Source organism: Humulus lupulus, chromosome 8 (assembly GCF_963169125.1).
Source record: "Humulus lupulus chromosome 8, drHumLupu1.1, whole genome shotgun sequence".
Lineage (NCBI taxonomy): Eukaryota > Viridiplantae > Streptophyta > Magnoliopsida > Rosales > Cannabaceae > Humulus > Humulus lupulus.
The window spans coordinates 42,057,442-42,071,397 of NC_084800.1; the positions used below are offsets into that span (position 1 = coordinate 42,057,442).

The 13,956-nt window shown below is 37.3% G+C and overlaps 1 protein-coding gene and 1 long non-coding RNA gene across 2 annotated transcripts; one reads left to right on the top strand and one right to left on the bottom strand.

Annotated features, from left to right (window-relative positions):
- The first annotated feature begins 557 nt into the window (after positions 1-557).
- On the top strand, positions 558-983 carry LOC133795312 (uncharacterized). Its single transcript, XM_062232767.1, has one exon. It carries the CDS (start codon positions 558-560, stop codon positions 981-983), a length of 426 nt encoding a protein of 141 aa, XP_062088751.1.
- A 1,208-nt stretch (positions 984-2,191) lies between these two features.
- LOC133796962 (uncharacterized) lies at positions 2,192-6,056 on the bottom strand. Its single transcript, XR_009875562.1, has 2 exons — positions 2,921-6,056; positions 2,192-2,767 (listed from the first exon to the last, which is right to left on the bottom strand). It is a non-coding gene; the product is annotated as an uncharacterized LOC133796962 (long non-coding RNA).
- Between the last annotated feature and the right edge of the window lie 7,900 nt (positions 6,057-13,956).

The following is a 13,956-nucleotide window of genomic DNA, read 5'->3' on the forward strand; positions in this document are numbered from 1 at the left end:
ATACCTCTTATAATACCCCTGCCCAGCCTAGCTCCTCCACCACCTCAACAGCACAAATAACCCAAACATTCACCCCACCCACTAAACAACCACCTACCCATCCCCCCAATCCGTATAACTGCCCTAGTCCAGATTGTTGTTACCATTGCTTTGAACCTAGTCACCGTTCGAATGTATTCCCCAATCAGCACACTACTTTTCTTGTTGATGATTGTAATGACTCTTATGTGGATGTGGGTGACCATGGGGATAATGGTCTTAATGACTATGATCAAGTAGAATTTGTCACCTGTGACAAAGGCGAACCCCTTGTTTGTTTCTTGGAGAAGCTCTTCCTTGCCCCTCGCCAACCTTCTCCCTCTCAACGCAATGCTTTTTTTCGCACCCGCTGCACCATGAACAAAAGAGTGTGTGAAGTCTTCATTGATAGTGGGAGCACTGAAAAATGTTGTATCCAGGGCCCTTGTCAAAACTCCTGGGTTGTCTACCATCCCCCACCCACGCCCTTATAAGATTGGTTGGATCAAGAAAGGCATTGAGTCCAAAGTGACTGAATTATGTCGCCTCTCTATCTCTCTATTGGCAAAAGCTACCAAGATGACATTACTTACGACGTCGTCGACATGGATGCTTGCCATCTTCTCCTTGGTCGAACATGGCTGTTTGATCGCAACGTTACACATAAGGGGCGTGATAATACCTATTTATTTCTATGGCGGGGTTGTAAGATTGCTTTGCTGCCTTTTGTACCCTCAGTTTCTTCATCGAAGCCTTCACCACTTCCAACTGTTTTGCTCACCACTTCGGGTGCTGATTTTAGTCTTTCTTTGAAAGATAGCCACTATGACGTAGCCTTGCTCACGAAGGAAGCCCCTGCTGAATCTATTGATCTTCTTTCTGCAATTCATGATGTGCTACAACGTTACCCTACTATTGCTCCTACAGAACTCCCTGATCACTTCCCTCCCATGCGCCACATTTAACATCATATTGACTTCCACACTGGTGCCTCTTTACCCAACCTTCCTCGTTATCATTTATCACCCAAGGAGCATGATATTTTGCAGCATTTAGCTGATGACTTGCTTACCAAGAACTTAGTTTGCACTAGCTTAAGCCCCTGCGTCGTCCCCACCCTTCTCAATCCCAATAAAAATGGTTCTTAGCGCATATGTGTGGACAACCGCGCTATTAACAAGATTATTGTCAAGTATTGCTTTCTCATTCCTCACTTGGAGGATATGTTAGACAAACTTGAGGGTTCCAAGGAAAGACGTTGAAATTCCTTATGGGATACATTGAAGGGTCTCTAATTTTTTTTAGAAATAAAATAATTAAATTATAATTAATTAAATATTTGACAGTTTACATATGAGGTCTTTACTTTTTTATTAATATTTTGGTTTTATAATTATTATTTAATTAAATAATAACACTAAAATCATAATTATTATTTAATTAAATAATACAATTAAAAAATATATTCCAAATATAAAATCCAAAACACGTATTATAATCAAATAACATCCGATTACAATCAGCGCACTTTCTATTCTTCAAATTGCGCAAATATATATATATATATTAGATACAAGCAATGTGCAATATGCACGTTTCTTTAGTTTTATTTATATAATTTATTAATTATTTTTATTAAATTTATATTAATATCTTATAAATTTCAAATAAATATCATATTTTAATTAAATAATTTATTTATTTATTTTATTTAAGTTTTTGTTTGTTCTACTTTTTGAATTTGGGAATGACAACAAGATATTATATATTATATGTTTAATGTAATATTAAATATTATACGTGGATTTTAAATTTAAGTTTCTTGCTAGTTTTTTTTAAAAAAATAATTTGTTGCTAATTGATATAAGATCATATTATATGTTTAATATGATATTATTCTAATAAGTAAGTTTAAGTTTAAGTAAATTTTATTTAAGTTATAAAACGTATGATTTTATTATTTTTAAATAATTATCATTGTAAAATATCACAAAAATATTTTATTTTAATTTGTTTAATTATTTATTATTTTTAAATAATTATCATTGTAAAATATCTCAAAATATCTTATTTTAATTTTTTTAATTAATTATTTTATTTTATTTAAGTTTAAGTAATGTTTACAAACTACTGTTAAATATAATAATATTTTGTTAAAGTTAACATTTAAAAATAAAAAACCGTTAAAACCAAGAATTTCCATTATCTACACATTTTTTATATAGAATATATATATATAATATATATCGAAGACTTTTCTAAGAAAAAAAACTTAGATTTCTATTTGAAAAAAAAAATGCCTGAGTCACCAGCTGCAAGCAAACATGCCAAACTCATTCTGAAAAAAAAAAAAAAAAATCAGATTCAATGGGTCAATACAAAACCAAACTTAGAAAGAATCATTATCTTCATTTCTAAAAAAATTACATATCATATAAAACTCTACAATATATCCTATTTACACACTATAAGAAAATTTAATATTAGAGGCGGTGTAATTAGAGGCGGACTGAGTCCGCCTATAGTGTTAAGGTTATTAGCGGCGGGATAGGTTGGGCCATATTAGCGAGAAGAGCTTACAACTTATGAGTGAACGGAATCTACTAGGTAAAGACAAGGTAAGCAAGGTTCACTTTTGTGAATCATGTGTTCTTGGTAAACATCATAGGCTTAGATTTAAAACAGGGATGCATAGAACTAAAAGAATCCTAGAATATGTACATTCTGATCTATGGGGGCCTGAAAAGGTCTCAGCGTGGGGATGCTCTTATTTCATGTCTATCATTGATGACTATTCTATAAAGGTATGGGTATTTTTGCTTAACCAGAAAAATGAAGCATTTCAAAAGTTCACTGAATGGAAAACTCTCACGGAAAATCTCACAAACAGTAAGGTAAAAACCCTAAGAATTGATAATGGTCTAGAATTATGTAATGACCAATTTGATTCATATTTTCGAGAAGTAGGTATCCAAGGACATAGAACAGTTAGACTAACCCCACAACAAAATGGGGTAGCAGAAAGAATGAATAGGACCCTAATGAATAAAGTTAGATGTCTAATGTTGCAATCTGGTCTTGCTAAGGGGTTCTGGGGAGAAACGATCTTAACAGTAGCCTACTTAGTAAATAGATGTCCATCCAGTGCCACAGAGTTTAAAACTCCTGAAGAAATGTGGACTGGACACCTATCGATCTTATCTAATTTGAAGGAATTCGGGTGTGCAGCCTATGCACACCAGAGTGGGAAAACTAGAACCTAGGACTCTCAAATGTGTTTTTCTAGGTTACCCAGAAGGCACTAAAGGTTACAGACTTTGGGTAAAAGAAAAAACTGGTCTTAAAACTATTATTAGTAGGGATGTGATTTTTAAAGAAGATGTTTTTCCTTGTATTACTACTAACTTTATTTTTAGTGCATATATGTCTTTAGATACTAACCATGCAAGTACTACTATCAATTACCAATCAAAGACAGATCATGCACAAGTTAGAATACAAGAACTTAACATTGATCAGGTGGAAAACATGCAAGAAGCAACTACAAAATGAACCAGCACAAAAAGAAATGGTACCCGAGAATACAGATCAGGTGGAACCAAACCATGAAGAGCAACCAGAAGCAGAATCACTGGTTGATTATCAACTAACCCGAGATAGAGCTAAAAGGACATCAAAGCCAAATTAGAAATTCAGTTTTAATGCCTGGGAGGACATTCTAGCCTATGCTTTTGTAAGTGCTACGGGGTTAAACAGAACATAACCATCTACCTATGAAGAAGCTACGAAAGACAAGGATTCTAAACATTGAATTAAGGCTATGAATGAGGAAATGGCTTCACTAATAAAGAATCAGATCTGGAAATTGGTGTCTAAACCTAAAAACAAAAGTATAGTGGCATGTAAATGGTTGTATAAGTTGAAGGAAGGCAGAGATGAAGGTAATCCTAGTGGTTAAAGGTTTTATCCAAAAGGAAGGCATAGACTTCACAGAAATTTTCTCCCCAGTAGTTAAGTATAAGACTATAAGGATTATGCTGGGATTAGCTACTCAATATAGCATGGAAGTGGACCAAATGGATGTCACCACAGCTTTCCTACACGGTGAACTAGAAGAGACATATATATGGAACAACCAAGAGGCTTTTAGGTTAAAGGAAAGGAAAATAAGGTATACAAGCTAATTAAATCCCTATATGGTCTTATGCAATCACCTAGGCAATGGAATAAGAAGTTTGATGAATTTATGAGTAAGAAAGGATTCAACAGGAGCTATTATGATACCTGCCTCTACTAGAAAGGAAGTAGAATTGAAGAAGTCATCTACCTACTGCTCTATGTAGATGACATGCTCATTATTAGTAAAGAAAGGTCCAAAGTAGAACTCATGAAAGGATGGCTTAAGTCAGAATTTGAAATGAAGGACCTGGGAGAAGCTACTAAGATCCTAGGGATATGTATCAAGATGGATATAGAAAAAGGAGTCCTAACCCTAACTCAGAAAGACTACATATAGAAAATCATAGAGAAATTTGTAATGAAAGGAGCAAAGACAATCAAACAGCCTATAACTAACCAATACTGTCTAAGCAAGGAATAATGCCCTAAAACACAAGCAGAAAGAGAAGAGATGGATAATGTACCCTACTCAAATGCAGTTGGCTCTATTATGTATCTTATGGTATGCACAAGACCGGATTTAGCTTACTCTATAAGTGTCCTTAGTAAGTATATGGAAAATCTTGGGTTAGAGAATTGGAGGGCAATGAAATGGGTATTCAGGTATCTACTGGGCACTACTGACATTGGTCTAAGGTTCACTAAGCACTATAACAGTAAGCTAATAGAGGGATAAAATGATGCTGATTTTGCTGGGGACAAAGATCACAGAAAGTCTACATCAGCTTACTATTTCCTAGTGGGAGATAACTGTGTTAGTTGGAGAGTTCAGCTACAACCTATAGTTGCTTTGTCTACAACAGAGTCAGAATATGTAGCAGTTACAGAGGCTATTAAGGAGGCTTTATGGCTAAACGGGATAATGGAAGAACTAAGGTTACTAGAAGAAACCCCTATAATATACTCGGACAATCAAAGATGTATTCACCTATACAAGAATTCTATGTTCCATGATAGAACAAAACATGTGGAGATCAAGTATCATTTCATTAGAGACAAGTTATCACAAGAAGTCATTAAAATAGAAAAGGTGCCTATAGAGGAGAATCCTGCAGATATGGGTACTAAGATCCTAAACCTAACTAAGTTCAAGTACTGTATGGACTTATTAGGTATTAGTAATGGAGGATAACCATTACTAACAGATTAAGGGCCCTCAGGGATTGTGTTTCACTATACCTAGGACACTTATAAGAGAATTTAGGTGGAATTTGTTGTTTTAAATTCCCTTATAAGCTTTCATACAAAATCAGTTACAACAGATCAAGAACTCAACTACCCAGAGCAAATTAAAGTACAACGTGGTAAGCCAATATACATAGCATTCAGCAGAAACACTCAAACAGAAAATAACAAACTACTCAAAACAATTTCCAGTCAGATCTAGCTACAAACACCGTCTATAAAAAAACTAGGTACAGAGAGAAGTTCGATTATCTGATTCTTGAAGCTCCTGAAGTGTTTTGATCTCCAAACTTGAGTGAGATTCAGAGTGGTTCTCGTGAGGTTTATGTAATAGAAAGAAAAGAGAGTTAGAAAGAGTGATTGTGAGGAACAACTAAAGAAAAACAGAGATAAAGGAAAGAATATCTGAGGCTTACCAGTCGATTTGTGTGGCATGGATCCTCATCTATTGCACTCAAAGTTCTTGATCTGAATAGTGAAACTCTGAGCTGTATCCCTAAGGCGAGCTCGACGAGGAAGTAGTCCACATTCTGAGACGAAGCTCGATAAGATCTTTGTGTTTGTCCTCCTTCTCTGAAACTCTATTCTCTGATTTCTCTCTTTGTTGAAATGCTCTGATTTTAATCATAACCCTAGAGTTTCCCAGAAATTGCTTTTGCTTAGGTTTTTGAAGATAATTTAATCAGATACATATCTAAGTATAAAAGTAATATATAAAAGCATAAAATTATTACAGTATAGTGTGTGTCGTGTAATTTTGACAGACGTGTATATAGTCTTGTGAAAGGTCAGTTTTGACCTTGGTATATTAATTGATTTGGTGAGTTGGTGTAGGGATAGGTTTGTAAAATCCAAACAAAAAGTTCTATCGAGTAAATTAAAATGTAAACACCAGCAAATAGTATTACACAGCGATAACATATGGCAGAAAACAGTAATTAGTAAAACTACCACAAGCTTCATGGATCTAAAATAACTTAAAAGCTATTAAAAACAGTTTCTGTCTTTTATGTTACCTCTATTTGTTTATTTATTTTGCTATTAAAAAGAGGTATAATGTTATTAAATATGGTTATATGTTATTTTGAAATTGGATGGCATTTCATTCAAGTTGTGAAGATCAAATATCCTAAAATAACAGAGTAATTAATCATTCTCTGATTTTCTAGTATTTTTTCAACTCCAGAGACAAGATGATATTTGTTCTAACTTTATGCAGTGAAATTCCCATAAACAATAGTATTAAAAATTAAAAACAAAAATAAAAAAAAAGGTACCTATAGAATTAGGATTGGCCTTATTCCGGAGAAGAAGAAGCACACACTTCTCATCTCCTATGGATGCTGCTATATGATGTTTTTCCCATGAAACAAAATAAAAACGAAAGTAAATGACATCATAAAAATAGCATTATGTACAGACTGAAGATGCATAAAGAGGAAGGAAAGTGATAAAACAAACATAAATAGTAAAATTTCACACACCAGAGTTGTCCTTCCACTTTTGCCAGACTCATTTGGGCTTTGATCTCTATCCCATTTCAACAATCGAACCAACATCAAGTCAGTTATTCCAAGAGCTGTGAAGCATAGACTGAGCGGATCTAAGTCCATTTTCTTACTAGATAGCAGGTTCTCTGTCTTCAACAAAACCTCCTCCATATTTCGGTAATTAAGGTCCCTTAGATTCTGTGCCACAAAAACAAGGAAAAGACAACATAATAAGTTGAACGTCAACATATAAAGATCTTATAAATATGGCAAATGATTCTCTGATTGGATATATATAAAGGGTTTGTGTGAAAAGCTACACACCTGAAGAAGATTTTTCAGGACTACGATCTCATCTCCAACATTCTTCTCAACAATATTTGTGTATGTTGTATGGCTCAGCCGGAGCACCTGGCTCAATCTCTGGGTGCGAACAGTAGGCAGAGAAAAAAGTACACCAATCTCACCGCATAAGTCACCGCTTTTTACTTCTCTTACGGCCTGTAACGAGTTAACACAATGACTATTAGAATCTCAAACGATAATGCTAAATGTGATATTGAAGAACTACTACAGAATTCATGGATTTGCCTCCTCGTCTCCATTTCTTGGCACAGCCAGTTTCTGCGAGGTATTTCAAACATTAGTCTAAAAAAATTCGTAAAATCACAAGATTTGCAAATATAAATATATATATATATTACCGCTGAACCAGAGACAAGTAGGTAGAAATCGATGGTAGTTTCGTATTACTCGATAATAATTTCATTCGGTGGAATGTACTCAGCTTTCATATCTCCAGCCTTTTAAATGTACAGAAAGTTACATTATAAATAAAGAACCACTAGGATAAAAGGTGAAGAATAAACAACATAGAACTGAGAGATCTTTACAAATTACCAGTCGAACAAGCGATTCATTTGAAACTCCATGAAACTAGTAGACCTTATCAACAAGACGGTAAAATAGATGATATGAAATGCTTGATCGGATAGCTCTAGGAAGAGAGTAAAAAATCTCATGTTGTTGGAGTCTTTCTAAATCAGTTCTAAGCTTGAGAGACAGATGTGCCAACATCTGATTCCGCAGCAAAACTGGTAGTTGGTTCCTTTGAGCAAACCTTGAGGCAGCTTGTAATGTATCCCTCTGAAACAACATACATCTACTCTTTAATAGACATAACATGTTGAGTACTTAATCAGATTAAACAACAAGACTAAACAATTTACTCACATATTTTATAGTAGTCATATGTACAAACAAGTTATCCATGTTACCACTACTACAAAAAAGGCTTTTCTTTGCGATTTTTTTACTCAATACATTGTAGTTTTCGAGGGTATTGAAAAGCGCAGTGTATTCGACCACAGAGAAAAGTGGTATGCAAACTGCGGAGAAAAGCCACATCTTTCTCCGCGGTTGGATTATCACAACTGTAGAGAAAGATGTTCTTTCTCTGCGATTGGATCATCACAACCGCAGAGAAAGCCTTGTAATAAAAAAAATTAATTTTTAATTTCGATTATATAATTATTTTCAATTATGATTATATATATATTTTCAATATTATAACCTAGCATTTTTAATAAAAAAAATTAATTTTCAATTTCAATTTGTTTACCCAAAAGTGGCTCCTGATGACGTGGCAAGAATTTTGAACACGTGGTTGGCACGTGGCGGTTCTGAAGTGAAGGGATGTTGTTCGCCTATCGACTAGATGGTTATTGCTTCATCAAATCTTGTGTTTAAATGCGACTAGTCTGGTCGCATTCTTCTATTTACTTCCTTTAAGATGCACAATCTTGTAATAACTACATGTATTATATTTCATTTTTATTGCCTTGATACGCTGATACTAAGGATAATTAATGCCCATCGGCCCATGTAACTGCCTTGAGCCTATAAATAAGAAGGAGAAGGCTCAAGGAAGGGACTTTTGAACACTGAGACTTTAATCTTTGTATTTGGAGAGAAAAACATAGTGTGATTATCCACCGAAAGTTGTAATTCTCCTAAGGCTTGTGAAACTCAAGAACTTTAGTTCTTGGATCACGGCATTGGGATTCAACATCAATAAGAACACTAAGTGGACGTAGGTTATTACTGCACAGTTGGGGCCGAACCACTATAAATCACTTGTGTCACTTTATTCCCATTTGATTCCCTTCTTGATTTCCTTCTTATTCTTTGTCGTTATTTTGACTCCATGTCGTTGGCCAAATCAAGGGTCAACATTTTGGTGCTTTCATTGAGAGATTAATCAAAAAGTTTTAAGAAGATCAAATGGACAGGCTACTGGCGCTGCGTCATCTCAACCTCCTCCTTCAAATGTGGCTGAAAATGAACCACACTTGGATTTTGAAGAGGAGGAAATGGATTCTGAGACGTTGAGGGCAATGCTGGGCGTGTTGTAGGATGTGCTGGGCATGTTGCAGGATGAGTTAGCCAATTTGAGGGCCAATCAGAAGAATGTAGTAGAGACCTTGGCGCTACAGCAAAGGGAGATTGAGCGTCAGCGCCAGGAGCTGAATGAGCGGTAGGCAGACATGGACCGCCAGCAGAGAGATACCATGGCCGCTCTTGAAGCAGCCATTCAGTTGGCCTGAGGACAGGCTGCACCGGCCTCTCAACCAGATCAGCCACCAAATGCAACACCGCTACGGGCCCCCAATCCGAGTCCTCCTGTTTTTCCCAAAAAGAGGGTGTTTTAAAATTTAAACTCGCAAGTGCACGAATCGTTTCGGAATATAATGTTCATGTAAGTACGAGGTCGAACCCATGGGAGTTGACTAACATCAAAAGAAACTATTTCAAACAAAGCAATAATATTCTAACCTAGTTCCAAATATTTGATGAGATTTTGTTTTAGAAAAATGAAAGATAAGTAATAAAAGTATTAATGATAAAAATGGTTTTCAAATGAGATATGTAAAATAAGATTATTAAGATTTTAGAATCCACAAAATGCAAGTTCAATAGTATTTATAAGTATATTGATTCCCAAGTTTTAATATAGTTGAAATAAATCACACTATATATATTTTTTAAAAATATATTTTCTATTCAAGCACAAGTTACTCTTTAAAAAAGGTAGTATTTTTCTTCACTTATATGAGATATAATTTCTAAGCATTAGTTGTGTTACAACCTAATGAAACTACAAAAAATCAAAGAGATTATGTTTAGGCAAAATATGATACTTATGCTCTAAGAATTAGATGTGAACAATTTAATGAAAAACATTTAATCAAAGAATATCATATTTTTGCATAATGAAGAACTAAGTGAAATATGCTTTAACACTCAATAATAGATGAAAAATGCATATCTTTGATAGAAAAATCCATAAACAATGTTACACAAATGGGAAATCAACATACAATAAAAAATACTATCTAGTTACATTTTGCTTCATCATCATCTTAATAACCTTTGAAAAAGATTAGAAGCTCATAACTAGATAAAAATTACAAAATAACATACTTGACATGCTCTTCAAAAGATGAAAATGGTAGAGAGAAACTAGTGAAAAGAAGAGAGAAAAATGTGTAGAAGATATTGAAGAAAAGATAAAGAAGAAGAGCTCCCCAAATGGTCTTACAAGACTCTATTTATAGGCAAAATGTGGAGATTAAATTAATCAAATTAAAATAAATAAATTGATTAATTTAATTGTGTTGGGAAGTGGTAGGATAAATAGAGTAAGTGTAAGAGTATTGGAAAGATGAAATGTTTTGTTGGGTAAAAGATTAGTGAAAAGCTAGAGTAAAAAAAATAAATTAGGAATGTTTATTTAGGTAAGAAAAATAGGGAAGAGTGAATTGATATTTTGGTGAAAAATATTGGGAATAAAAATGTGAGTTTTTGGTCTTATTTTTGTGGCTTTGGCATGGTTGACTTGGACTAGGCAGATGGTGCTTGAGTCGAAGTGGACTGAAGAAAGGACTTGGGCTTTGGTGGAGAGAAGTCAGGCGTTGGACTTGGTGGCTAATTGGGCTGCTTTGGATTGCTCTTGGGCTTCGGTGGAGTTGGCCTTGGCTTCATGCGACTGATGGCTGAAATGGGATGAATTGGAGATGCTGAAGGCTTTGGAGCTTGTCACGTGGAGGTGCATGAGCTGAAGGATATGTTGATGGCTGAAGGGGCTTCATGGGCCAAGGAGATGGGCCTGCTTTTGGTGGGCTTTAAGATTTTCAAAAATGCCATAATATCCTTATTTCTTTCAGCTTTAATTCTTGAAAATGCCACATTTCCTCTATTTTTCTTTCTTTTTAAGAGAATAAATTCCCTACAAAATAAATATAAAATAAATCATAATACAATATTTTCAACTATAAAATAAATCAATTTAATTCTTTGAAAATATTAATTATAACTTAATTTATATTTTACATTTAATTTCAATAATACAACATTTTTTTTTTACCACTAAACAAAACAATAATTCAAATAATTAAACTACAATATATTACAACAAAATAACTATAAAGACATACAAAAATATATAAAATCAAAATAAGACTAATAAATTCAAAATTACTTAAAAACTTAATAAATCAATTAAAAACTCAAGAACTAAGCAATAATTAACACATAAAAAGTGGTAAAATAACTCTATTTTGTAGAGTTATCACCTCCGCTCCAGCCAGCAAGCCCTTAAAGGCCGGAGCAGCCACCTGTTGCTCAGGATGATGTCCCAATTCAAGATCTTGAGCAATAGCCACCCTCTAAAGCTGGTCCCGGCAATCCCCAGCGCCAGAGGCAGAATAGGGTCGGGCAGCCTCCCCGCAGCCCTAGCCGCCCAGGGGACGACGAGCCAAATGCACCAAGAAAGGGGCAGCGTCCTTTTGCCAACAGAAGGCATAACGAGTCAGGCTCTTCATTCAGGGCCCCCCCACGGCATAATAATGCACAGGGACCCACCGACCAACGCAGGCCTCCCCCTGATGCTCAGGAGATGCCAGCCAGAGGAGGAAACAACATGACTATAATGAGGTCGATTCAGGCAGAAGGAATGCTGGTCGGGGGCATGAGGAAAGAGGTGGAGACAGAAACCCCCCACCGAGAGAAAATAAGCCTGCGAGCCATAACGCTGGGGGGCAACCCCGATAGCATAACGTCTTTGATCGGCTGGGCGCTAGCGAGCAAAGGCGCATGGATGATGACTTGAGGGACGTACTCAACGACAGACGCGAGAGGCACGATGAGTAAGCTCCTCCGGCACCAGTCGCCTCAGCGATCCTAGACCCAGTTCAGGCTCAAATTGATGCTCTGAACCAGGCGGTACAGCAGCTGGTCGGGAGCCGGACATCCCACATAGAGTACGACCAGAGGAGAGGCACTCCGTTTGTCCAGAGGATTGTTGTGGCAGAAACCCTCAGCAAGTTCAAAATGCCAGTACTGCCGAACTTTGATGGGCACGGGGACCCAATATCTCATGTGAACAAGTTTGAGATACAAATGGATATTCAGAAGGTGTCGGACGATGCCCGCTGTAGGATTTTCCCTGCCACCCTATCCGACACTGCCCAGAAGTGGTTCTTTAAGTTCCCTCCTTCTAGTATAGTATCGTGGGAAATGTTCGTAAAGGAATTTTACGGACAATTCTACGTGGGTCTCGTACACCCTACTGAGGCCAACCAGCTGGTGGAGATACGCCAAAAAGAGGGAGAGCCCTTAAAGGAGTACGTCCAGCGCTTTATGCAAGTAGCGGCTAGAGCCAAAACAGTGGGCGACGAGGGAAAGGTGATGGCCCTAACTGTTGGGGTTAGGCACCATTCTCCCCTCTGGAACAGCCTAAGAAAAAGTGGGGTAAAGAGTACCCATGAATTTCTGGATCGAGCTGATCGATACATCAAGCTCGAGGATACGATCGACAACAAAGGGAAGTCGCCTACGAAAGAGAAGGGACCAAAGGAAGATCCCGCCAAAGCAGCCAACGGGTCAGATAAACCCAATGGCAACGGCAAAGGCAACGGGAACGGGAACGAAAATGGCAGAAATGGTGGAAAAAGGGCGGGCAATGAGTCATCAACATCTGAAAATAAACGCCCTAAAGGCAATAGATATGAGCCGAGATTCACCAACTATATGGCCCTTGTCGAAAGTAGAGTAGAGGTATACCAGGCGACCAGCTCTAATGTCCCTTATAAGCGACCCGCACCTATAAGGAAGGATATCTCCAAGAGAGATACAACAAAATTTTGTCGTTTTCACAACGACTACGAACATGACACCAATGAGTGTAACCAGTTGAAGGATGAGAATGAGTTCCTGATCAGGTAGGGACACCTAAGGAGATACGTACGAGCCGCGGGAAGGTCTCAGCGAGAGGCTCAAGGTGGCAACGAGCAAGCGCCTGCACGCCAACGCTCGCCACCTTTACAACCAGCTCCTGTGGAAGGTACGTTACTTACCATCTGTGGCGGCCCACACCTTCCAAGAGATAGTGGGAAAGCAAGGGAGCGATACGCTCGGACCTTACGCTATGACCAGGACATCGAGATGATGAGTGTGGAGGATCGAGCACCGAAGAAAGCTCGAACAGAGGAGGAGCTGATAACTTTCCCTGAAGACGATGCTCATCACGTCCGATTCCTACAATCCAATCCGCTGGTCGTTGATGTCCAAATCGCCAACATGATGGTTAAGAGGGTGTTGGTTGACACAGGAAGGTCAGTCAACATCCTGTATAAGTCTTCACTGGAAAGGATGAAGTTGTCCGTCAAGGACCTGGAGCCGTGCAACCAAACCATATACGGTTTTTCTGGCGAAGGGCTCGCCCCGACAAGGTCGATTAGGGTTCCAGTTACAACAGAAACTGCGCCTATAAACATGACATCACTCACTACTTTCATAGTTTGATTGCCCTTCAGCGTATAATGTTGTAATTGGGAGGCCAATTTTGGTCGACCTGCGAGCCGTTACCTCGGTTTGGCACCTTGCCATGAAATTCCCAACCGACGCAGGGGTAGGATGCATGTTGGGAAACCAACGAGAAGCGAGGGAGTGCTACAGCGCCTCGATAACTAAGGCGAAGAAAGGTGGATCGAGGGAAGCAGCTAGGAAAGAGTTGCAAACAACC

Bases quoted from the DNA above. Each gene is read 5' to 3' on its own strand.
- LOC133795312 (XM_062232767.1), top strand. From the start codon at position 558: ATGTCGCCTCTCTATCTCTCTATTGGCAAAAGCTACCAAGATGACATT.